The sequence below is a fragment of the Littorina saxatilis genome, linkage group LG7, assembly GCF_037325665.1.
Source record: "Littorina saxatilis isolate snail1 linkage group LG7, US_GU_Lsax_2.0, whole genome shotgun sequence".
NCBI classification, from domain to species: domain Eukaryota; kingdom Metazoa; phylum Mollusca; class Gastropoda; order Littorinimorpha; family Littorinidae; genus Littorina; species Littorina saxatilis.
The window spans coordinates 59,242,331-59,266,846 of NC_090251.1; the positions used below are offsets into that span (position 1 = coordinate 59,242,331).

The window sequence follows — 24,516 nt, forward strand, 5'->3', positions numbered from 1 at the left end:
ACGGGTGATTGGTGTTCACAAAGACAATCTAACGGCGGGTGATTGGTGTTCACGAAGACAACGTTTTCAAAACACACGGACGACTCGTTCACAAAGCTTGGGGATTGAACCCAGTGTGTGTGTGGTTAGGGTAAGGGAATTGAGGCGGTGAGATGTGTGGTTAGGGTAAGGGAATTGAGGCGGTGAGATGTGTGGTTAGGGTAAGGGAATTGAGGCGGTGAGATGTGTGTTAGGGTAAGGGGATTGAGGCGGTGAGATGTGTGTTAGGGTAAGGGAATTGAGGCGGTGAGATGTGTGTAAGTTACCTGTTGGATGTCCGGGTGTCTATTGCTCACCTAAAGGACAGCAGTTAGCAGAGCGAATACAAAGTTCGCCGTGATGAAGAAGACAAGACTGAGGGCTTAGCAGAGCGAATACAACGTTCGCCGTGATGAAGAAGACAAGACTGAGGGCTTAGCAGAGCGAATACAACGTTCGCCGTGATGAAGAAGACGAGACTGAGGGCTTAGCAGAGCGAATACAACGTTCGCCGTGATGAAGAAGACAAGACTGAGGGCTTAGCAGAGCGAATACAACGTTCGCCGTGATGCAGAAGACAAGACTGAGGGCTTAGCAGAGAGAATACAACGTTCGCCGTGATGAAGAAGAAAAGACTGAGGGCTTAGCAGAGCGAATACAACGTTCGCCGTGATGAAGAAGACAAGACTGAGGGCTTGAACAAGGTGACTGGATCTTTTTACGATTGTTGTTTTATGGATTAAGTCGACTAAAAGAGAGAGAGAGAGAGAGAGAGAGAGAGAGAGAGAGAGAGAGAGAGAGAGAGAGAGAGAGAGAGAGAGAGAGAGAGAGAGAGAGAGACAGACTGGAAGAGGGGAAGGGGACATACGCACGCACACACACACACACACACACACACACACACACACACACACACACACACACACACACACACACACACACACACACACACACACACACACACACACATGTTCATGATGTTGACTAACTGAGTAGTACAGCGTATCAAAGCACTTCACTCGCGACCTATGTCGTTCTGAGAATAATCTCCTGTAATCATTTATGAGGAAGTGTATAGTTCTTAAAAAATCTCCTGTAATAAACCCTTTTAGAAGTTAGTCGTTCTGAGAACTATGTCCTGTAATAAACCCAGAGGAAGTAAGTCGTCCTGAGAACTATCTCATGTAATAAACCCAGAGGAAGTTAGTCGTTCTGAGAACTATCTCATGTAATAAACCCAGAGAAAGTTAGTCGTCCTGAGAACTATCTCATGTAATAAACCCAGAGGAAGTTAGTCGTTCTGAGAATAATCTCCTGTAATAAACCCAGAGAAAGTTAGTCGTTCTGAGAACTATCTCATGTAATAAAGCCAGAGGAAGTTAGTCGTTCTGAGAACTATCTCCTGTAATAAATCCAGAGGAAGTTAGTCGTTCTGAGAAGAAGCTCGTGTAATTAACCCTTAGAAAGTTAGTCGTTCTGGGAATAATCTCCTGTAATAAACCCAGAGGAAGTTTGTCATTCGCTTGAAAAGAGTCTCACATTGTATGTACAGTCTATCTCCGAAGCTACGAGAGAATCTTAGAATCTAACCCTAACCTTACGAGAGAATCGCTTGCGAGCGACTCCTAGCTCTATCGCAGCTCGATCTTACGAGAAAATCGTGTCGTATGACGGAGCAAATAGTAGGCAAGTCGTACCGTATGACGGGAACTTAAGTGTGTGTGTGTCAGTGACATAGTAAGTTTGATGAGTGGGGGCGAAAAGCCGCTAATGGCGAATCGTGAGATAATTGGGGGCGAGATGGGAGAGGAAGAGATGGGAGAGTAAGAGATGGGAGGGGACGAGGTGGGAGAGGAAGAGATGGGAGAGGAAGAGATGGGAGAGGAAGAGATGGGAGAGGAAGAGATGGGAGAGTAAGAGATGGGAGGGGGCGAGATGGGAGAGGAAGAGATGGGAGAGTAAGAGGTGGGAGGGGACGAGGTGGGAGAGGAAGAGATGGGAGGGGACGAGGTGGGAGGGGACGAGATGGGAGAGGAAGAGATGGAAGGGGACGAGATGGGAGAGGAAGAGATGGGAGGGGACGAGGTGGGAGGGGACGAGGTGGGAGAGGAAGAGATGGAGGGGGACGAGGTGGGAGAGGAAGAGATGGGAGGGGACGAGGTGGGAGGGGACGAGATGGGAGGGGACGAGGTGGGAGGGGACGAGATGGGAGGGGACGAGATGGGAGGGGACGAGGTGGGAGAGGAAGAGATGGGAGGGGACGAGGTGGGAGAGGAAGAGGTGTGAGAGGACGAGATGGGAGAGGAAGAGGTGGGAGAGGAAGAGGTGGGAGGGGACGAGGTGGGAGAGGAAAAGGTGTGAGGGGACGAGGTGGGAGAGGAAGAGATGGGAGAGGAAGAGGTGTGAGAGGACGAGATGGGAGGGGACGAGGTGGGAGAGGAAGAGGTGTTAGAGGACGAGATGGGAGGGGACGAGATGGGAGAGGAAGAGGTGTTAGAGGACGAGATGGGAGGGGACGAGGTGGGAGGGGACGAGGTGGGAGAGGAAGAGGTGTTAGAGGAAGAGGTGGGAGGGGAAGAGGTGGGAGGGGACGAGGTGGGAGAGGAAGAGATGGGAGGGGACGAGGTGGGAGAGGACGAGGTGGGAGAGGAAAAGGTGTGAGGGGACGAGGTGGGAGAGGAAGAGATGGGAGAGGAAGAGGTGTGAGAGGAAGAGATGGGAGGGGACGAGATGGGAGGGGGCGAGATGGGAGAGGAAGAGGTGTGAGAGGACGAGATGGGAGAGGAAGAGATGGGAGGGGGCGAGATGGGAGGGGGCGAGATGGGAGGGGCCAGATAAGGGACGAGGGGACGAGAGATGGGAGGGGGCGAGATGGGAGGGGCCAGATAAGGGACGAGGGGACGAGGTGGGAAAGGACGAGGTGGGAGAGGAAGAGATGGGAGAGGAAGAGATGGGAGGGGACGAGATGGGAGAGGAAGAGATGGGAGAGGACGAGGTGGGAGAGGAAGAGATGGGAGAGGAAGAGGTGTGAGAGGACGAGATGGGAGAGGAAGAGGTGTTAGAGGACGAGGTGGGAGAGGAAGAGATGGGAGGGGACGAGATGGGAGAGGAAGAGATGTGAATGGGAGAGGAAGAGATGGGAGAGGACGAGGTGGGAGTGGACGAGGTGGGAGAGGAAGAGGTGGGAGAGGAAGAGGTGGGAGGGGACGAGGTGGGAGGGGACGAGATGGGAGAGGACGAGATGGGAGAGGAAGAGATGGGAGGGGACAAGATGGGAGAGGAAGAGATGGGAGGGGACGAGGTGGGAGAGGACGAGGTGGGAGAGGAAGAGATGGGAGGGGACGAGGTGGGAGAGGAAGAGGTGTGAGAGGACGAGATGGGAGAGGAAGAGATGGGAGGGGACGAGATGGGAGGGGGCGAGATGGGAGGGGGCGAGATAAGGGGCGGCGAGATAAGAGGCGGCGAGTCGGGACGTCACCTCTGGAGCAACATGGCCGTACCCAGAGGTCACGTGGAATGTCAAGGACGCTTTTGGTCTGTTTTCTGGGTGTCTTTCATCGCAGGTAACACCGTACAACACATGTTCCTGTCGGAGTACAAGAAAAGGAATAAGCGCGAAGACGTCACATGTTGCTTGTCATCTCTATACTTTATGTTGCCCTTCACTTTGCTTAGCGAGTACACGGCGCAAAGGAAAACACGTATATAGTTATGTCTGGACACCCTTACTGTACAGCAAAGCACGAACACTGTACACGCGGTTCGCTACATGCAACGGGCGCTTGAAACCGTAACAAATCAAGTCGCACACGCACGTATTACAACCTACATTTACCCTAAACTACTTTGTAAGCGCCCGACCCCTTATGTACCAAGTTGGAGACCAAGCAACAAGCAATCTTAAGAAAAGACACAAAAAAACACCCACACGGACAAAAAAAACACACACAAAAAACCAACAAACAAACAAATAAACAAACAAACAAACAAACAAACAAAGAACCCCTCCTCGTTAAAACAAATACGACCCCCCCCCCACACACACACACAAAAAAACAAACAAAAAAACCCAATCAACAACAACAATAAACACAACTGAAAGTGGAACATGGTCAATCAAGTAAAGCAAAACAACACACCCCTTACTGACCCTAAGGTCAATCAAGTAAAGCAAAACAACACACCCCTTACTGACCCTAACAACACACCCCTTACTAACCCTAACCCTAACCCTAACCCTAACCCTAACACCCCTTACTAACCCTAACCCTAACAACACACCCCTTACTAACCCTAACAACACACCCCTTACTAACCCTAACCCTAACAACACACCCCTTACTAACCCTAACCCTAACCCTAATCAAGTAAAGCAAAACAACACACCCCTTACTGACCCTAAGGTCAATCAAGTAAAGCAAAACAACACACCCCTTACTGACCCTAACAACACACCCCTTACTAACCCTAACCCTAACCCTAACCAACACACCCCTTACTAACCCTAACAACACACCCCTTACTAACCCTAACAACACACCCCTTACTAACCCTAACCCTAACAACACACCCCTTACTAACCCTAACCCTAACCCTAATCAAGTAAAGCAAAACAACACACCCCTTACTAACCCTAACAACACACCCCTAACCCTAATCAAGTAAAGCAAAACAACACACCCCTTACTAACCCTAACAACACACCCCTTACTAACCCTAACCCTAACACACCCCTTACTAACCCTAACCCTAACAACACACCCCTTACTAACCCTAACAACATACCCCTTACTAACCCTAACAACACACCCCTTACTAACCCAATAAAACAGATAAACAAAACAGGAAGTTCGTCACAAAAATGTGCGATTTGCTTTGGTGTGTTGCATTAAATCAAGTTGAAAGAAAAGCTTTGGTGTGTTGCATTAAATCAAGTTGAACGAAAAGCTAAACACATGTAAAACTACCCATTTCTGGATCTTGCATAAAATTGAGTTGGGGGAAAAGCCAGACAAAAGTACGACTCCCCCTTTTTACATTTAGTCAAGTTTTGACTAAATGTTTTAACATAGAGGGGGGAATCGAGACGAGGGTCGTGGTGTATGTGTGTGTGTGTGTGTCTGTCTGTGTGTGTGTGTAGAGCGATTCAGACTAAACTACTGGGCCGATCTTTATGAAATTTGACATGAGAGTTCCTGGGTATGATATCCTAGGACTTTTTTTTTAATTTTTTCGATAAATACCTTTGATGACGTCATATCCGGCTTTTTGTAAAAGTTGAGGCGGCATTGTCACACCCTAATTTTTCAATCAAATTGATTGAAATTTTGGCAAAGCAATCTTCGACAAAGCCCGGGGTTTGGTATTGCATTTCAGCTTGGTGGCTTAAAAACTAATGAGTGAGTTTGGTCATTAAAAATCGGAAACTTGTAATTAAAATTATTTTTTTATTAAACGATCCAAAAACAATTTCATCTTATTCTTCGTCATTTTCTGATTCCAAAAAACATATACATATGTTATATTTGGATTAAAAACAAGCTCTGAAAATTAAAAATATAAAAATTATGATCAAAATTAAATTTCCGAAATCGTTTTAAAAACTATTTCATCTATTCCTTGTCGGTTCCTGATTCCAAAAACATATAGATATGATATGTTTGGATTAAAAACACGCTCAGAAAGTTAAAACGAAGAGAGGTACAGTAAAGCGTGCTATGAAGCACAGCGCAATCGCTACCGCGCCAAACAGGCTCGTCACTTTCACTGCCTTTTGCACTAGCGGCGGACTACGTTCAGTTTCATTCTGTGAGTTCCACAGCTTGACTAAATGTAGTAATTTCGCCTTACGGGACTTGCTTGTTTCTTGCGTGAAATAAAGGTGAAAGAAAAGCCCGACAAATGTAAAACTCTCCATTTCTTGTATCTTGCATAAAATTAAATTCGGAAAAAAGCCAGACAAACGTACGACTCCCCATGTTTTGTGTCTTGCATGAAATCAAGTTGAAAGGAAAAGTTAGAGGAATGTACGACTCCCCATTTCTTATTTTAATTAATCATAAACACAGTGTTTTAAGCAAACCAAGTTTGAAGACAAGAATTAAACCAAGCTTGAAGACAAGAATTAAAGAATTAAACCAAGTTTAAAGACAAGAATTAAAGAATTAAACCAAGTTTGAAGACAAGAATTACAAAATTAAACCAAGTTTGAAGACAAGAATTAAAGAATTAAACCAAGCTTGAAGACAAGAATTACAAAATTAAACCAAGTTTGAAGACAAGAATTAAAGAATTAAACCAAGCTTGAAGACAAGAAATACAAAACTCAAACCACACATAGTTAGGAACAACCGTGACACGTTAATTTCTGTGTATAGTATATCATTGACAAATGCATTCAGGAAATCAATTGAGGGAAAGTTTGGAAAGGAAAATGAATACAATGCGGCGCCTTTTCTCTGGTTGTTGAGGGATGGGGCAAGGGGGTGGGGGTGTTGGAGTGGGGGGGGGGATTAAACAGGACACAGGATGTCTTCAAGGGCTCACCAGGATGACAGCCTCCAACCCAGCCCTGCCTGGCACACCGAGTCATTCGTCTGTGTCCGAACCGCGCACATGGGCTGTAACCTTTCCGCCCATCTCGGCCACAAAAACAATTTGCCCCGAAAAAAAGTGTGACTTGGATTTAATATATGAATGTGATATTTGTGTGAAAACCGCAGGACATGGAGTCTGGAAAAGTAATTATGTTTTTGACCTCTTCTTTATTCATGAGTCATCTTGAAATGCATATTATACAGTGACGTAAGCTGAAATATGGCGAAATTCGTGTTGTGGACATTAAAAGTGGAGACACATTTGGCACCGCATTCAGCTGGTCGCTTTGGTTTGGTTTTAATTCAATCTGTTTGATGCCAATGTCTTTGTTCTGACAACATTTATAGATTGTTTTTTAATTTGAATTTAATCATCGTTGGAACCTTCTGGAGGTAATCACTACTAATTTGTTTTGGAGGATTATATTTTTACTTTCAAATCGTACTTCGATGGCTTTTGTTGGTAAAGTATTTTGTTGGTAAAGTATTTTGTTGGTAAAGTATTTTGGGGGTAACCTGTTTTCATTGTCTTTAAACCCCTAAAAGTTTTGGAAAGACTTGACGAGGGTTACTGTTTCTGTGATGTCATGATTCTTGACGTGGGTTACTGTTTCTGTGATGTCATGATTCTTGACGAGGGTTACTGTTTCTGTGATGTCATGATTCTTGACGTGGGTTACTGTTTCTGTGACGTCATGATTCTTGACGTGGGTTACTGTGTCTGTGATGTCATGACTCTTGACGTGGTGTTACTGTTTCTGTGATGTCATGATTTTTGACGTGGGTTACTTTTTCTGTGATGTCATGATTCTTGACGTGGGTTACTGTTTCTGTGATGTCATGATTCATGACGAGGGTAACTTTTTCTGTTGTTTCATGATTCTTAAATAAACAAACTGAATATATAATCTTTAAGCAGGGGACATTTTTTCTCTCGATTTCATTGAACGTTTTTTTGATCAGTTAAATGAAGCATTTTACAATTGTCGGAGGTTATTCTACATTTTACATTGTCGGAGGTTATTCTACATTTTCTTCAGTTAAATGAAGCATGTTACAATTGTCGGAGGTTATTCTACATTTTACAATTGTCGGAGGTTATTCTACATTTTACAATTGTCGGAGGTTATTCTACATTTTACAATTGTCGGAGGTTATTCTACATTTTACAATTGTCGGAGGTTATTCTACATTTTCTTCAGTTTTATGCTTTTCTTCGCGATACTTTGCAAGAGTCGTCTAAACGGCGGCTTAACTTGGGCACTGTGTTCTGTTGTACACATTAAACAGTGTGTACTTTTATGCTTTTCTTCGCGATACTTTGCAAGAGTCGTCTAAACGGCGGCTTAACTTGGGCACTGTGTTCTGTTGTACACATTAAACAGTGTGTAGTTTTATGGGTTCATTAATCGTCATCTCCGTTACCGTCATCTCCGTTACCGTCATTTGCGCTGCTGTCCCCTTGAACCCACAAATGTATAGTACGTAATTTCTTTAATATGGACGGGCACCCATTTTTGCGTGTTGGTGAACAATAGAAAAATGCAAAAACACAAAAATTGTACACAAAATGCAACGGCTTTTCTTTTTTTGTGTGGAATATTTTAGAATTAACTAATTGTTTTATATTGACATTCTGTCAAGTGACTGGCCTGTGGATTGTTGGTCTCACTAAAAGCAAGGGCATTAACTCTTTGCCAGCCCGACAATTCTGTCAAGTGACTGGCCTGTGGATTGTTGGTCTCACTAAAAGCAAGGGCATTAACTCTTGCCAGACAATTCTTTCCGGAATTCCTCTAATTCAAACAGTTTTACACCATGTACTATATCCTTAGTACACTTTCACCCACTTTTTTTGTGTAGTACACTTGCACCCTCTATTGATTAGTACACTTGTACCCTGTATTGATCAGTGCACTTGCACCCTCTATTGATTACTTCAACTCTTTATTGATAATAACATTTGCACTCTCCATGTTGCAGGACACTTTGCATCTGTCGGGGGAGGTTCCCGAGCGGCGTGTCTCCACCAGCGCCACCCCTAACCGCTACCAGACCAACCAGCGGCGACGTCGCAGCGGACTGTCGGGGCTACAGCAGCCGACCTTGACCTCTAACCCCGCAATGGACAACAACGGCGTCCAGATGTCCGAGAAACGACGCCGGTCATCGTGTCCCGTCATCAACCTGGAGAGTGCGGTCAACGTCAAGCGTGCTGCACAGACACAGGTCAGTCATGGGGGGGGGGGGGGGAGAGGGGGGGGAAAAATGGGGTAGAGAGAGGGAGGGGAGAGAGGGGGGGGGGTGTGGAGAGGATGAAACTGAGAAGTTGAACGGACAGACAGACCTATTAACCGTAAAGAGTCACGGAGGGTCGGGACAGACAGACCTATTAACCCTATAGAGTCACGGAGGGTCGGGACAGACAGACCTATTAACCCTAAAGAGTCACGGAGGGTCGGGACAGACAGACCTATTAACCCTAAAGAGTCACGGAGGGTCCAGACAGACCTATTAACCCTAAAGAGTCACGGAGGGTCGGGACAGACAGACCTATTAACCCTAAATAATTTGACTGATCCGGACGAAGCTTTTGGATATTGGCATGATGCTTTTTTAAAGGTTTATAACAAACACGCTCCATTAAAAACCCAGAGGGTAAAGCATACTGTGAGTTCGACAGCTACTTGACTAAATGTTGTATTTTCGCCTTACGCGACTTGTTTAAAGGTTTATACCAAACACGCTCCATTAAAAACCCAGAGGGTAAAGCATAAATTGAAACCAAAATGGTTTGATCAAGAATTGCAAGAGGCAGCTGATTATCGCGATATTTTGAAAAAAAGAGGGCTGGAAAATGAGTATAGAGATCAGAGAAACAAATGTAAGACTGTGACTGAATGACAGTTACGGTACACATGTACTTTTGCGCATCCGTCTGAACTCGTGAACTCGTGGTACCTCTGTGCTATCGAGGACTCAAACCTGTACTATCGGGGATCCACTAAGGTTTCCGAGACTGTGTTTTGTCTGCATTGAAATGGTCTGGCGGAAGAGCCGATTCGTAAATTTGCATAGGTAAAATTGGTGTCTTTTTGAACCTAACACCCCTCTGGGTTGGGTTAGAGTAATTTGTGGTATTGTTGGAATCTCCAATCATATACCTACACATACATATATGTTTCTTTCCCCTACTGTTATTCTAACAGTTTTTATGCACTCTCAAATCAAAACACTCTTTTTTTTACGAATATCCTCAAATAGTTCCGGAAGTCAAGGGGTATTTAAACAAGTCGCGTAAGGCGAAATTACTACATTTAGTCAAGCTGTGGAACTCACAGAATGAAACTGAACGCACTTCATTTTTTGACAATGACCGTAGTCCGCCGCTCGTGCAAAGGGCAGTGAAAGTGACGAGCCCGTTCAGCGCGGTAGCACGCTTTTTTGTACCTCTCTTCGTTTTTAACTTTCTGAGCGTGTTTTTAATTCAAACTTATTATATGTAAGTGTTTTTTGGAATCAGGAACCGACAAGGAATAAGATGAAATTGTTTTTTAAATTGACTGATTTCGGAAATTGTATTTTAATGATAATTTTAATATTTTTAATTTTCAGAGCTTATTTTTAATCCAAATATAACATATTGATATGTATTTGAATAACATGAACGTAATTTTGGATCATTTCATAAAAAAAGAATTTTAAGTACAATTTTGAGAGTTTTAATGACCAAATTCATTAATTAATTTTTGAGCCTACAAGCTGAAATGCGATACCAAAGTCCGGCCTTCGTCGAAGATTGCTTGGCCAAAATTGCAATCAATTTGATTGAAAAATGAGGGTGTGACAGTGTCGCCTCAACTTTTCCAAATAGCCGGATATGACGTCATCAAAGACATTTATCCAAAAAATGAAAAACACATCTGGGGATATCATACCCAGGAACTCTCATGTAAAATTTTATAAAGATCGGTCTAGTAGTTTAGTCTGAATCGCTCTACACACACACACACACACACGCACACACGCACGCACAGACAGACAGACAGACAGACAGACAGACAGACAGACAGACAGACAGACAGACAGACAGACAAACAGACACACAGACACAGACACAGACACACACACACACACACACACACACACACACACACACACACACACACATACACCACGACCCTCGTCTGGATTCCTCCTATGCAACATCACCGTTGAGTGATAGACAAGTCTGGTTTGATGAGTAATATGCAACATGACCGTTGACTGATTGACAGGTCCAGTTTGATGAGTTGCACCTGAAGCAGCAGAAGGATGAGAAGCCACCCCTCAAGGACCGGGTGTGCAGTCAGGTGTACTGTGACAAGAAACGATCCTGGAAGATCCTCACCTCCTACATCCCCGTCGTGCGGGTAAGCGTTACGTCTTCTGTGTCCTATGTTGATTGTCACAAGTTTCGTTTGTACCCAAAGATCGTCACCTCCTACATCCCCGTCGTGCGGGTAAGCGTCACGTCTTCTGTGTCCTATGTTGATTGTCACAAGTTTCGTTTGTACCCAAAGATCGTCACCTCCTACATCCACGTCGTGCGGGTAAGCGTTACGTCTTCTGTGTCCTATGTTGATTGTCACAAGTTTTGTTTGTACCCAAAGATCGTCACCTCCTACATCCACGTCGTGCGGGTAAGCGTTACATCTTCTGTGTCCTATGTTGATTGTCACAAGTTTTGTTTGTACCCAAAGATCGTCACCTCCTACATCCACGTAGTGCGGGTAAGCGTTACGTCTTCTGTGTCCTATGTTGATTGTCACAAGTTTTGTTTGTACCCAAAGATCGTCACCTCCTACATCCACGTCGTGCGGGTAAGCGTTACGTCTTCTGTGTCCTATGTTGATTGTCACAAGTTTTGTTTGTACCCAAAGATCGTCACCTCCTAAATCCACGTCGTGCGGGTAAGCGTTACATCTTCTGTGTCCTATGTTGATTGTCAAAAGTTTTGTTTGTACCCAAAGATCGTCACCTACTACATCCACGTCGTGCGGGTAAGCGTTACGTCTTCTGTGTCCTATGTTGATTGTCACAAGTTTTGTTTGTACCCAAAGATCGTCACCTCCTACATCCACGTCGTGCGGGTAAGCGTCACGTCTTCTGTGTCCTATGTTGATTGTCACAAGTTTCGTTTGTACCCAAAGATCGTCACCTCCTACATCCCCGTCGTGCGGGTAAGCGTTACGTCTTCTGTGTCCTATGTTGATTGTCACAAGTTTTGTTTGTACCCAAAGATCGTCACCTCCTACATCCACGTCGTGCGGGTAAGCGTTACGTCTTCTGTGTCCTATGTTGATTGTCACAAGTTTTGTTTGTACCCAAAGATCGTCACCTCCTACATCCACGTCGTGCGGGTAAGCGTGACGTCTTCTGTGTCCTATGTTGATTGTCACAAGTTTTGTTTGTACCCAAAGATCGTCACCTCCTACATCCCCGTCGTGCGGGTAAGCGTGACGTCTTCTGTGTTCTATGTTGATTGTCACAAGTTGTGTTTGTACCCAAAGATCGTCACCTCCTACATCCACGTCGTGCGGGTAAGCGTTACGTCTTCTGTGTCCTATGTTGATTGTCACAAGTTTTGTTTGTACCCAAAGATCGTCACCTCCTACATCCACGTCGTGCGGGTAAGCGTTACGTCTTCTGTGTCCTATGTTGATTGTCACAAGTTTTGTTTGTACCCAAAGATCGTCACCTCCTACATCCACGTCGTGCGGGTAAGCGTTACGTCTTCTGTGTCCTATGTTGATTGTCACAAGTTTTGTTTGTACCCAAAGATCGTCACCTCCTACATCCACGTCGTGCGGGTAAGCGTTACGTCTTCTGTGTCCTATGTTGATTGTCACAAGTTTTGTTTGTACCCAAAGATCGCCACCTCCTACATCCACGTCGTGCGGGTAAGCGTTACGTCTTCTGTGTCCTTGTCACAAGTTTTGTTTGTACCCAAAGATCGTCACCTCCTACATCCACGTCGTGCAGGTAAGCGTTACGTCTTCTGTGTCCTGTGTTGATTGTCACAAGTTTTGTTTGTACCCAAAGATCGTCACCTCCTACATCCACGTCGTGCGGGTAAGCGTTACGTCTTCTGTGTCCTATGTTGATTGTCACAAGTTGTGTTTGTACCCAAAGATCGTCACCTCCTACATCCACGTCGTGCGGGTAAGCGTCACGTCTTCTGTGTCCTATGTTGATTGTCACAAGTTTTGTTTGTACCCAAAGATCGTCACCTCCTACATCCACGTCGTGCGGGTAAGCGTTACGTCTTCTGTGTCCTATGTTGATTGTCACAAGTTTTGTTTGTACCCAAAGATCGTCACCTCCTACATCCACGTCGTGCGGGTAAGCGTTACGTCTTCTGTGTCCTTGTCACAAGTTGTGTTTGTACCCAAAGATCGTCACCTCCTACATCCACGTCGTGCGGGTAAGCGTTACGTCTCGTGTGTCTTCTGGTCATTCTTTTGTTTGACTCAAAGATTTAAATAGTTATTTGACAAAGACGCGTCTTTTTGTATGTTCGCTGTGCTACCATTCTGGTTGCAGTCTGTGCCACCTTTCTGTATGTTCGCTGTGCTACCCTTCTGGTTTCCAGTCTGTGCCACCTTTCTGTATGTTCGCTGTGCTACCCTTCTGGTTTCCAGTCTGTGCCACCTTTCTGTATGTTCGCTGTGCTACCCTTCTGGTTTCCAGTCTGTGCCACCTTTCTGTATGTTCGCTGTGCTACCCTTCTGGTTTCCAGTCTGTGCCACCTTTCTGTATGTTCGCTGTGCTACCCTTCTGGTTTCCAGTCTGTGCCACCTTTCTGTATGTTCGCTGTGCTACCCTTCTGGTTTCCAGTCTGTGCCACCTTTCTGTATGTTCGCTGTGCTACCCTTCTGGTTTCCAGTCTGTGCCACCTTTCTGTATGTTCGCTGTGCTACCCTTCTGGTTTTCAGTCTGTGCCACCTTTCTGTTCTAATGCTTTGTTACCGTTATAGCTAATATAGTGAGTTCACCTTAGCTGTCACTGCTCTGCCTTCCTCTCGGCGTATTATGTAGGTTTGTGTTTTGTGTGTGCAGTACATTCGCTAATACTAAGTCAGTTCGTCGTACTGACGTGTTTAGTTCGCCACCCTGACGTGTTATGTATGTTTGTGTGTGCCTAACATCCGTTATTACAAGCTGAAAGAGTTCGCCACCCTGACGTGTTATGTATGTTAGTGTGTGGAGTAAATCCGTTATTACAAGCTGAAAGAGTTCGCCGTCCTGACGTGTTATGTATGTTTGTGTGTGCCTAACATCCGTTATTACAAGCTGAAAGAGTTCGCCACCCTGACGTGTTATGTATGTTAGTGTGTGGAGTAAATCCGTTATTACAAGCTGAAAGAGTTCGCCGTCCTGACGTGTTATGTATGTTTGAGTGTGCCAACATCCGTTATTACAAGCTGAAAGAGTAAGTCGTCCCTGACGTGTTATGTATGTATGTTTGTGTGTACATTACATCTGTTATTACAAGCTGAAAGAGTTAGCCACTCTGACGTGTTATGTATGTTAGTGTGTGGAGTAAATCCGTTATTACAAGCTGAAAGAGTTCGCCGTCCTGACGTGTTATGTATGTTTGTGTGTGCTTAACATCCGTTATTACAAGCTGAAAGAGTAAGTCGTCCCTGACGTGTTATGTATGTTTGAGTGTGCCAACATCCGTTATTACAAGCTGAAAGAGTTCGCCGTCCTGACGTGTTATGTATGTTTGTGTGTGCCAACATCCGTTATTACAAGCTGAAAGAGTAAGTCGTCCCTGACGTGTTATGTATGTATGTATGTTTGTGTGTACATTACATCTGTTATTACAAGCTGAAAGAGTTAGCCACTCTGACGTGTTATGTATGTTTGTGTGTGCCTAACATCCGTTATTCCAAGCTGTAAGAGTTAGCCGTCCCTGACGTGTTATGGATGTTCGTGTGTGCAGTACATCCGTTATTACAAGCTGAAAGAGTTCGCCGTCCCTGACGTCTTCGCGGGGCTGACGGTGGGCATCCTGCACATCCCCCAGGCCCTGGCGTTCGGCGCGCTGACCTCGGTCAAGGTCGAGAACGGTCTCTTCACCTCCGTCTGGCCGGTCCTCCTCTACGTCCTCTTTGGTACATCCGCCCACGTTTCTATGGGAACCAGCGCCGTCATCTGTATCCTGACCGCCGCCACTGTGGACAGGTAGGTTACTGCTGTCATGTCAGGTGTTGGTGTTGAACAGTACAGTGTAGACATTCTTTCTTTATTTGGTGTTTAACGTCGTTTTCAACCACGAAGGTTATATCGCGACGGGGGAAGGGGGAAGATGGGATAGAGCCACTTGTCAATTGTTTCTTGTTCACAAAAGCACTAATCAAAAATTTGCTCCAGGGGCTTGCAACGTAGTACAAAATATTACCTTACTGGGAGAATGCAAGTTTCCAGTACAAAGGACTTAACATTTCTTACATACTGCTTGACTAAAATCTTTACAAAAAATGACTATCTTCTATACAAGAAACACTTAACAAGGGTAAAAGGAGAAACAGAATCCGTTAGTCGCCTCTTACGACATGCTGGGGAGCATCGGGTAAATTCTTTCTCGTCCCAACCAATATGGGACTCCCCCTAACCCGCGGGGGGTACAGTGTAGACAGGTAGGGATGTGACGTGTTGAATAGTACATGACTGGCGGTGGTGTGAACACACATGTTTACATTTCTCTGACCACTGTTACAGGTTAGGACAGGGCTGGGCGGCAGAGCGACCTTGGCTGACCAACATGACGTCACGTGGTGTGATGTTTACATTTTTTTGACCACGGTTGCAGGTTAGGACAGAACTGGGCGGCAGAGCGACCTTGGCTGACCAACATGACTAGCGGTGGTGTGAACGGGACGGCCATGTTGCTTGACGAAGTGCCCGAGTACCTAGACTACAAGGAAGAGATTGCGATGGGCGTGGCCTTTGTGTCGGGCCTGATGATGATTGGTCTGGGCCTATTCAAGCTAGGCTTCATCACCTTCTATCTTTCTGAGTCTTTCTTCACGGCCTTCACCTCGGCGGCCGCGGTGCACATCGGGACGAGCCAGATGTCCTCCATGCTCGGGCTGAAGATCGAGCGCTTCGCGGGCGTGGGCAAGATCATCTACACCTACGAGGCCATCTTCTCCGTCATCACGACGACCAACATAGCGGCGCTGATCATCGCGGTGACGACGTGCGTGGTGATCCAGCTGGTCAAAGACTGCATCAACGAGCGGTTCAAGCACAAGCTGTTCGCGCCCATCCCCATCGAGCTCTTCGTCGTCATCTTCGCTACAGTCGTGTCTTACTTCGGCGAGTTTGCCGACCAGTTCGGGGTGGACGTGGTGGGCACGTTCCCCAACACCATCCCGCCACCCCGGGTACCCATGCGCGCACTGCAAGAGTCGCCCAAGTTCGTGGTGGACGCCTTCATCCTGGCCATCCTCATCTTTGCCAACACCATCGCCATGGCCAAGATTTGCGCCAAGAAACACAACTACGAGGTGGACGACTCGCAGGAGCTGATCGCGTACGGCATGTGCAACGCCGTGTCTTCCTTCTTTCTGTGCTTCCCGTCCAGCGTGGCCCCCCCTCGCTCCATGGTCGCCTCCAACATGAACGCGCGCACCACGCTCTGCGGGGTCTTCAGCGCGGCCGTCATGGTGTGCGTCATCCTCTTCATCGGCCCGCTGTTTGTGGCGCTCCCCAAGTCGGCTCTGTCTGCCATCATCTTTATCTCCCTTAAAGGTAACCCGCTTTTAACAACATTTATCTCCCTTAAAGGTAGTACGCTTTTAACAACATTTATTTCCCATAAAGGTAGCACGCTTGAAACCCTGCTTATCTTCGTTAAAGGTAGCTCGCTTGAAACAATCTTCATCTCCCTTAAAGGTAACCCGCTTTTAACAACATTTATCTCCCTTAAAGGTAGCACGCTTTAAACAATCTTTATAACCCTAACCCCTACTGTTACCCTAACCGGTCATGGTGTGCGTCATCCTCTTCATCGGCTCGCTGTTTGTGGCGCTCCCAATATCGGCTGTGGCTGCCATCACCTTCGTCTCCCTTAAAGGTAACACGCTCTAAACAAGAATTGTTCCGCTTAAAGATAACATACTTTCAGCAATCTTAATCTTCGTTAAAGATAATAAGCTGACAACATTTTCATCACACTCGAAGTCCTCTTGCTTTTATTTCTGTAACACATAGTCAAGAAATTCACGTACATGTGTAGAGGGTAATCCCACATGGTGGTGACTTCATCAACAACAAAAACAGAGAGAGACTTAGACTTAGACTTAGACTTAGAACATTTTATTCACATAAAGGGTAGACGTTTTAGGCCATAGGCTTAATCTTACAATGTGCCCTTTACATTCACAGAAACACATATTCACGCGTGCGCCCGACTAGAATCATAGAAACATCAAACATACAGTAATAATAAATTAGAAAAGTAGTAGAAAATACATGAATGGAACATCAATAAAGCAAAAAGAGAGAGAGAGAGAGAGAGAGAGAGAGAGAGAGAGAAAGAGAGAGAGAGAGAGACAGACAGAGAGAGAGAGAGAGAGAGAGAGAGAGAGAGACAGACAGACAGACAGACAGACAGACAGACAGACAGACAGACAGACAGACAGACAGACAGAGCCTGTGTTTCTAATGCTGACCAAACCGGCCACAGGTCTTTTTGTGCAGATTCTGGACGGCAGGAAGTTCTGGAAGATCAACAAGTTTGACTTTGTCATCTGGTTCTTCACCTTCTTCGCCACCGTCTTCCTCGACATCGACGTTGGGCTGGGTGTGGGTGTGGCTGTGTCTCTTATCACCGTCGTCTTCCAGACACAGTTCGCACGGGGCTACCGGCTGGGCAAGGTTGGTGACGATAGTGATGACGATAGTGATGATGATAGTGATGATGATAGTGATGATAGTAACGTGGGGCAGGGTGTGGGTGTGGCTGTGTCTCTTATCACCGTCGTCTTCCAGACACAGTTCGCACGGGGCTACCGGCTGGGCAAGGTGGGTGACGATAGTGATGACGATAGTGATGATGATAGGGATGATAGTGATGATAGTGGTGGTGATAGTGATAATAGTGATGATAGTGAGTATGATAGTGACGATGATAGTGATTATAGTGATGATGATAGTGATGATAGTGGTGGTGATAGTGATGATAGTGGTGGTGATAGTGATGATAGTGATGATAGTGGTGGTGATAGTGATGATAGTGACGATGAAAGTGACGATGAAAGTGATGATAGTGAGTATGATAGTGATGATAGTGGTGGTGATAGTGATGAAAGTGATGATAGTGATGATAGTGACGATGAAATAATTGATGATGATAGTGATGATAGTGAGTATGATAGTGATGATAGTGACGATGAAATTGATGATGATAGTGATGATAGTGAGTATGATAGTGATGATAGTGACGATGAAAGTGATGATGATAGTGACGATGAAAGTGATGATGATAGTGATGATAGTGAGTATGATAGTGATGATAGTGATGATAGTGGTGGTGATAGTGATGATAGTGATGATGATAGTGACGATGAAAATGATGATGATAGTGATTATAGTGATGATGATAGTGACGATGAAAGTGATGATGATAGTGATGATAGTGAGTATGATAGTGATGATAGTGACGATGAAAGTGATGATGATAGTGATGATAGTGATGATGATAGTGATGATGATAGTGATTATAGTGATGATAGTGACGATAGTGATGATGATAGTGATTATAGTGATGATGATAGTGATGATAGTGAGTATGATAGTGATGATAGTGATGAAAGTGGTGATGATAGTGAGTATGATAGTGATGATAGTGACGATGAAAGTGATGATGATAGTGACGATAGTGATGATGATAGTGATGATAGTGATGATGATAGTGATGATAGTGATGAAAGTGGTGATGATAGTGAGTATGATAGTGATGATAGTGACGATGAAAGTGATGATGATAGTGACGATAGTGATGATGATAGTGATGATAGTAACGTGGGGCAGGGTGTGGGTGTGGCTGTGTCTTTCATCGCCGTCGTCTTCCAGACACAGTTTTCGCGGGGCTAACGGCAGGGCAAGGTGGGTGACGATAATGATGATGATGATAGTGATGATAGTGACGATAGTGAATGATGATGACGACAACGACGATGACGATGACGATGATGATGATGATAAAATGCTGTCACTCATCCTGCAGGTGGCGAAGGACAACGTGTTCGTGGAAGCCAAGCGGTACACAGACGCCAGCGAGATCCCAGGGCTGAGGATCTTCCGTTTCGAGTCCAATCTGTATTTCGCCAACGCGGAGATTTTCCGCAATAGCCTGTACTCCAAGACGATCAACCCGCGCAAGCTGCTCAAGTTCCTGAAGAAGCGCGAGGAGGTGTACGAGAAAGAGACCAGGGAGCGGATCGCACAGGGACTCGCGCCCCAACAGCGCCGCAACTCGGTGATGACGGGCGAGAACCTGCTGGTGAACCAACGGCCGTCAGTCGTGACCCTGGCCACCTCAGACTCCGCGGGCAGCCTGACCCAGCTGGCCGCAGAGAAGAAGCGCAAGGTCTCTGCCAGCAGTATGGACAACGCGGCCTACACCATTGACGAGAACCGCGCGGGCTTCAGCCGGCTGCAGCAAGACAAGTCAGACAAGTCAGACAAGGGCAAGAGCAAGAGCCAGGACTCGCTGTCCGGGGGGATCAACGGCCGTGGCAACCCCGGTCGCAAAGCCTCGCTGGAATCGTCCATCAGTATCGGCACCTTGGACGACGAGGAGGTGGACGATTATGGCGAGGTGGTCATCAGCGACGAGAAGCTGAAGCGCATGCGCCGTGTGCACCACGTGATCATCGACTGCTCGCCCATCAACTACATGGACGCTTCGGGGTCAAACGTTCTGTGCCACATCTTCTCCGAGTACGCCCACGTTCACGTGCAGGTGTTCCTGGCCGGCGTGTCCGCCGCTGTCCGACGCGCCATGAAACACGCCGGAGCCTTCGACAAGATCCCGCACGAGAACTTCTTCCTGGAGGTGTCTGACGCCGTGGCCGTGGCCAAGACCAAGCAGGTAGAGGCTCTGTCCCAGGCGGAGCTGGAAGACTTCTCTGACGAGGAGGCTGAAGAGGACTCTTACGTGACGAAAATGTAGAAGACTCTGACGAAGATGTAGAACTGTTTGCTATGTGACAAAGTGTTGCTAACCCAAACCCTATATAATAGGGTGATGTGTTGATTTTTTGAGAATAAAAACGGTTGAAAAAACTAAATGCATTTCATTTTATTGGTGTGGTGCAGAAGATGTAAAAATGCCCTAACCCCTAACCCTAACCCTAACCCTAAGCAAAACAGCCTTGACCTACTTAAAAACCCTAACCCTAACCCTAACCCTAATGACAACAGCCTTGACCTAGTTAAATACCTTGACCTACAAACAAACAAAGAAAGAAACAAAGAAAGAAAACAAAGAAAGAAACAAAGAAAGATACACCGAAACAAAGAAACAACTAAACACACACACAAACAAACAAACAAACAAACAAACAAAGAAACACCCTAACCCTAAGAAACAAAGAACCAAACAAAGAACCAAACAAAGAACCAAACAAAGAAACAAACAAAGAAAAAGAAAAACAAAGAAAGAAAAAAACACCAAAAAAACTCACCTTGTAATTGCAGAAATCCTTGGGAAAAATGAAGACAGTGGTCCAAGGGAAGCAACTCCTGTCGAAAAAACCTGTAAAACAAATCCGTAATTAGCTCCCCTAAAAAAATAGTTGAAATGCGGTAAAAGAGCGAGAAAACTAAAGCTAACGAACTAAGGGGAGCAACTCCTGTTAGCAAAAAAAGTGGTAAGAAACGTAATTAGCTCCCCTGACAAAAAGTTTTTGGAAAGAGGCTAAAAATGTTTAAAAACGGGTAAAATAAGCAAAAGAAAGAGTCTAAAATGTAATGAATGGAAGCATAAATGAGTAATGTCACTGCTTACCATGATAAGAAGAGTAAAAAAGGCGAAAAGAAGAAGAAAACGCCGTAAACAAACTCGGCGGCAAAATACAGACAAGAAATGGCTGCATTGTGATGAGAAGAGTCCAAGGGAAGCAACTCCGACTGACTTTGGCAAGGGAGGCAACCACGACTATGCAACCCAAAATAGTGTAAAATGACGTGAAAAACATTATTTGCGGATTGGCGATTGGGCGGGTCATGTTTTGTGTTAGGGTTAGGGTTAGGGTTAGGGTTAGGGTTAGGGTTAGGGTTAGGGTTAGGGTTAGTTAGGGTTAGGGTTATGAAGTGGAATCCAACAGTGAAAAAATAAATAAAAAATTATAAGTTATTTATTTATTTATTTATTTTACACAATAATAAGAAATTATTAGACTCAAATCAAACAATCAAACGTTCATAATAAACAATAGTAAAGAAGAATTTAGAGAAAAAAAGAAAAAAAAGTTTGGAGTTGCCGCCGGGACTCGAACCCGGATCACCTTGGCCATAGTCGCAAGGCGATTCCTCTAGACCACCAACTCTTCATAACACTGACGGTGAAATTAAGCTTCTTTAAGGCGCGCGCTGTGCCGAGTGAGCGATAATGCACGTAACACACGAGAATTGCGGTAACAGTCCAGCGGTGGCATGTCACCTACTGGCGGCGCGCGTTGGTTCTGTGGCACAGTGGTACCTGCTTGAGAAAAGTCTGTGTTGGAACAGTGTCAATCAGCGACTTATAACTCCGTCAATTTTCGCTCTTTTTTAAAACGGATTTCAACACTGGATAGAGCATAAAAAACTCTTTAGAAAAATGTAAAAAAAGTTGAAAATCATGCAAAAGGTGACATGAGACTCTTTCCGTGTTGGAGAAGGGTCCTCCCGTATAGCTGAAAGACATTTCAAACTTGTCTACAACAGTTGAAGGCCGCCGAGGTCAGCACGATTTTTGCATGGGATCAGTTTGTTTTAGAGCTGGCTGAGTTTTGCTTGCGCGCGAGTACCCCAGTAGTAGCAGTACACGGGATGGAATGAAAAGACATTGATATTTGACAGTGTTGATATTTGTAGATAATAGACTCTGCTGATCAGTTTGAAAATGGCGATGGGCGGTCTTGTTAAGTTGGTTCTTATTTGTTACTGAACAATTCTGGGCCGAAACGGTCATATTGGTGCTGTGTCACTGTTAAATCGGTGCCTATTTTGGTTAAGTTTGTGCCTATTGGCTTTATATCGGTGCCTCTAGTGCATTATTGGTGCTTATTTCAAGCGCGCGCTGTGTGGTGTGCGTGTGTTTGGATGGGCAACCTATTAGACAAGTTACACAGTGAAAGGAAGAATAGCGCGTCTGTCAATTTAAAACCGCCGCCACTGTGCCGCGCTTAGCGCCGGGAGAATGTACTGCACACAAAAAACGAAAAGCACGTGAATTGACAATAATTGTGAGCGGCGTCCACCACAGTACTGACGAAATGATTGGCATGTCACCCGGCGCGTCCGTTCTGCGCTGCAAGCTACATTGGCTTGGCGCTCTCAGTCAGTTTGTGATTAAAAAAAAAACTTGAGAGGGTGTATCAAGTTGTTGTTGTTGTTGTTGTTGTTGTTGTTGTTGTTGTTGTTGTTGTTGTTGTTGTTGTTGTTGTTTGTAGACAATAGAGTCTGCGCCGGGGATCAGTTTGAATGCTTAGGGTGGTCAAATGGCGGTGATTTGGGTCTAAAAATGTAGACAAGGACCTTTAAAAGCGCTCTTGTTAAGTTGGTTCTTATTTGTTACTGAACCATTCTGGGCCGAAACGGTCATATTGGTGCTGTGTCCCTGTTAAATCGGGGCCTATTTTGGTTAAGTTTGTGCCTATTGGCTTTATATCGGTGCCTCTAGTGCATTATTGGTGCTTACTCCTGTGTTATCCAACAGTGTTATTGCGGCAGTGTGTTATTCCATGTTCAATTGTTATTTGGTTGGTCTGTGAAATGTTACAGGTATGCTTGAAAGGGCCCGCAGGCCTAGGATTGAATAAAAAAATAAAAAAAAATATATATATATATATTTATTTATTTATTTATTGTACACATTGAAAAAAAATCATTAGAGCAGAAATCAAACATTAAAACGTTCATAATAAACAATAGTAAACAAGAATTTACCGAAAAAAAGAAAAAAAAAGTTAGGAGTTGCCGCCGGGAATCGAACCCGGGTCCCCTTGGCCATAGTCGCAAGGCGATTCCTCTAGACCACCAACTCTTCATAACACTGAGGGTGAAATTAAGCTTCTTTAAGGCGCGCGCTGTGCCGAGTGAGCGATAATGCACGTAACACACGAGAATTGCGGTAACAGTCCAGCGGTGGCATGTCACCTACTGGCGGCGCGCGTTGGTTCTGTGGTACAGTGGTACCTGCTGCAGAAAAGTCTGTCTTGGAACAGTGTCAATCAGAGGCTTATAACTCCCTCAATTTTCGCTCTTTTCTAAAACGGATTTCAACACTGGATAGAGCATACAAAACTCTTTAGAAAAATGTAAGAAAAGTTGAAAAGCATGCAAAAGGTGACATGAGACTCTTTCCGTGTTGGAGAAGGGTCCTCCCGTATAGCTCAAAGACATTTGAAACTTGTCTACAACAGTTGAAGGCCGCCGAGGTCAGCACGATTTTTGCATGGGATCAGTCACTTTAGAGCTGGCTGAGTTTTGCTTGCGCGCGAGTACCCCAGTAGTAGTACACGGGATGAAATGAAAAGAGATTGATATTTGACAGTGTTGATATTTGTAGATAATAGACTCTGCTGATCCGTTTGAAAATGGCGATGGGCGGTCTTGTTAAGTTGGTTCTTATTTGTTACTGAACAATTCTGGGCCGAAACGGTCATATTGGTGCTGTGTCACTGTTAAATCGGTGCCTATTTTGGTTAAGTTTGTGCCTATTGGCTTTATATCGGTGCCTCTAGTGCATTATTGGTGCTTACTCCTGTGTTATCCAACAGTGTTATTCCGGCAGTGTGTTATTCCATGTTCAATTGTTATTTGGTTGGTCTGTGAAATGTTACAGGTATACTTGAAAGGGCCCGCAGGCCTAGGATTGAATTAAAAAAAAAAATAAAAAAAATATATATATTTATTTATTTATTTATTTTACACATTGAAAAAAAATTATTAGAGCAGAAATCAAACATTAAAACGTTCATAATAAACAATAGTAAACAAGAATTTACAGAAAAAAAGAAAAAAAAGTTAGGAGTTGCCGCCGGGAATCGAACCCGGGTCCCCTTGGCCATAGTCGCAAAGCGATTCCTCTAGACCACCGATCTTCATGACACTGAGGGTGAAATTAAGCTTATTTGAAGCGCGCGCTCTGTGTGCGTGTGTTTGGATGGGCAACTTAGGCAATTTCCACGGTGAAAGGGAGAATAGCGCGTCTGTCACAAATTTTGAAGGTGAGACCGAAAAGTGATTGGTCTCCCATGGTTCGTTCGAGTCTGTGTGTGTGCGTTGGCTACTTGAGCAAGTTCCACAGTGAAAGGAAGAATAGCGCGTTTGTGAAAAATGTTGAATGGTGAGACTGAAAAGTGATTGGTCTCCCATGGTTCGTTAGAGTCTGTGTGTGTGTGTGTGTGTGTGTGTGTGTGTGTGTGTGTGTGTGTGTGTGTGTGTGTGTGTGTGTGTGTGTGTTTTGTCAGTGTGTTTTGTCAGTGTGTTTGGGTGTGTTTGGGTGTGTGTGTGTGTGTGTGTGTGTGTGTGTGTGTGTGTGTGTGTGTGTGTGTGTGTGTGTGTGTGTGTGTGTTTGTGTGTGTTTTGTCAGTGTGTTTTGTCAGTGTGTTTTGTCAGTGTGTTTTCGTGTTGA

At 45.1% G+C, this 24,516-nt stretch overlaps 2 protein-coding genes across 4 annotated transcripts in view; both read left to right on the top strand.

Annotated features, from left to right (window-relative positions):
* LOC138971910 (prestin-like) overlaps nucleotides 1–19,963 on the top strand; it is a 39,202-nt gene extending 19,239 nt beyond the window's left edge. The window contains exons 1-7 of one of the 3 annotated variants that reach the window (XM_070344757.1): nucleotides 581–722; nucleotides 8,598–8,843; nucleotides 10,892–11,026; nucleotides 14,605–14,846; nucleotides 15,475–16,418; nucleotides 17,356–17,546; nucleotides 18,898–19,963. In XM_070344757.1, the coding sequence (XP_070200858.1) occupies nucleotides 8,739–8,843; nucleotides 10,892–11,026; nucleotides 14,605–14,846; nucleotides 15,475–16,418; nucleotides 17,356–17,546; nucleotides 18,898–19,845 (2,565 nt within the window). In that variant the 5' untranslated portion in view covers nucleotides 581–722; nucleotides 8,598–8,738 and the 3' untranslated portion in view covers nucleotides 19,846–19,963. Of the gene's footprint in view, nucleotides 1–580; nucleotides 723–6,728; nucleotides 6,759–8,597; nucleotides 8,844–10,891; nucleotides 11,027–14,604; nucleotides 14,847–15,474; nucleotides 16,419–17,355; nucleotides 17,547–18,897 lie in introns of those variants that run through there. The other 2 variants (XM_070344755.1, XM_070344756.1) reach the window with 2 other exon arrangements.
* LOC138972010 (clumping factor A-like) lies at nucleotides 17,563–18,891 on the top strand. The gene is made up of 2 exons (XM_070344852.1): nucleotides 17,563–17,571; nucleotides 17,661–18,891. The coding sequence occupies exons 1-2, from the start codon at nucleotides 17,563–17,565 to the stop codon at nucleotides 18,762–18,764; spliced, it is 1,113 nt and encodes a 370-aa protein (XP_070200953.1). The 3' UTR covers nucleotides 18,765–18,891.
* Nucleotides 19,964–24,516: the final 4,553 nt, after the last annotated feature.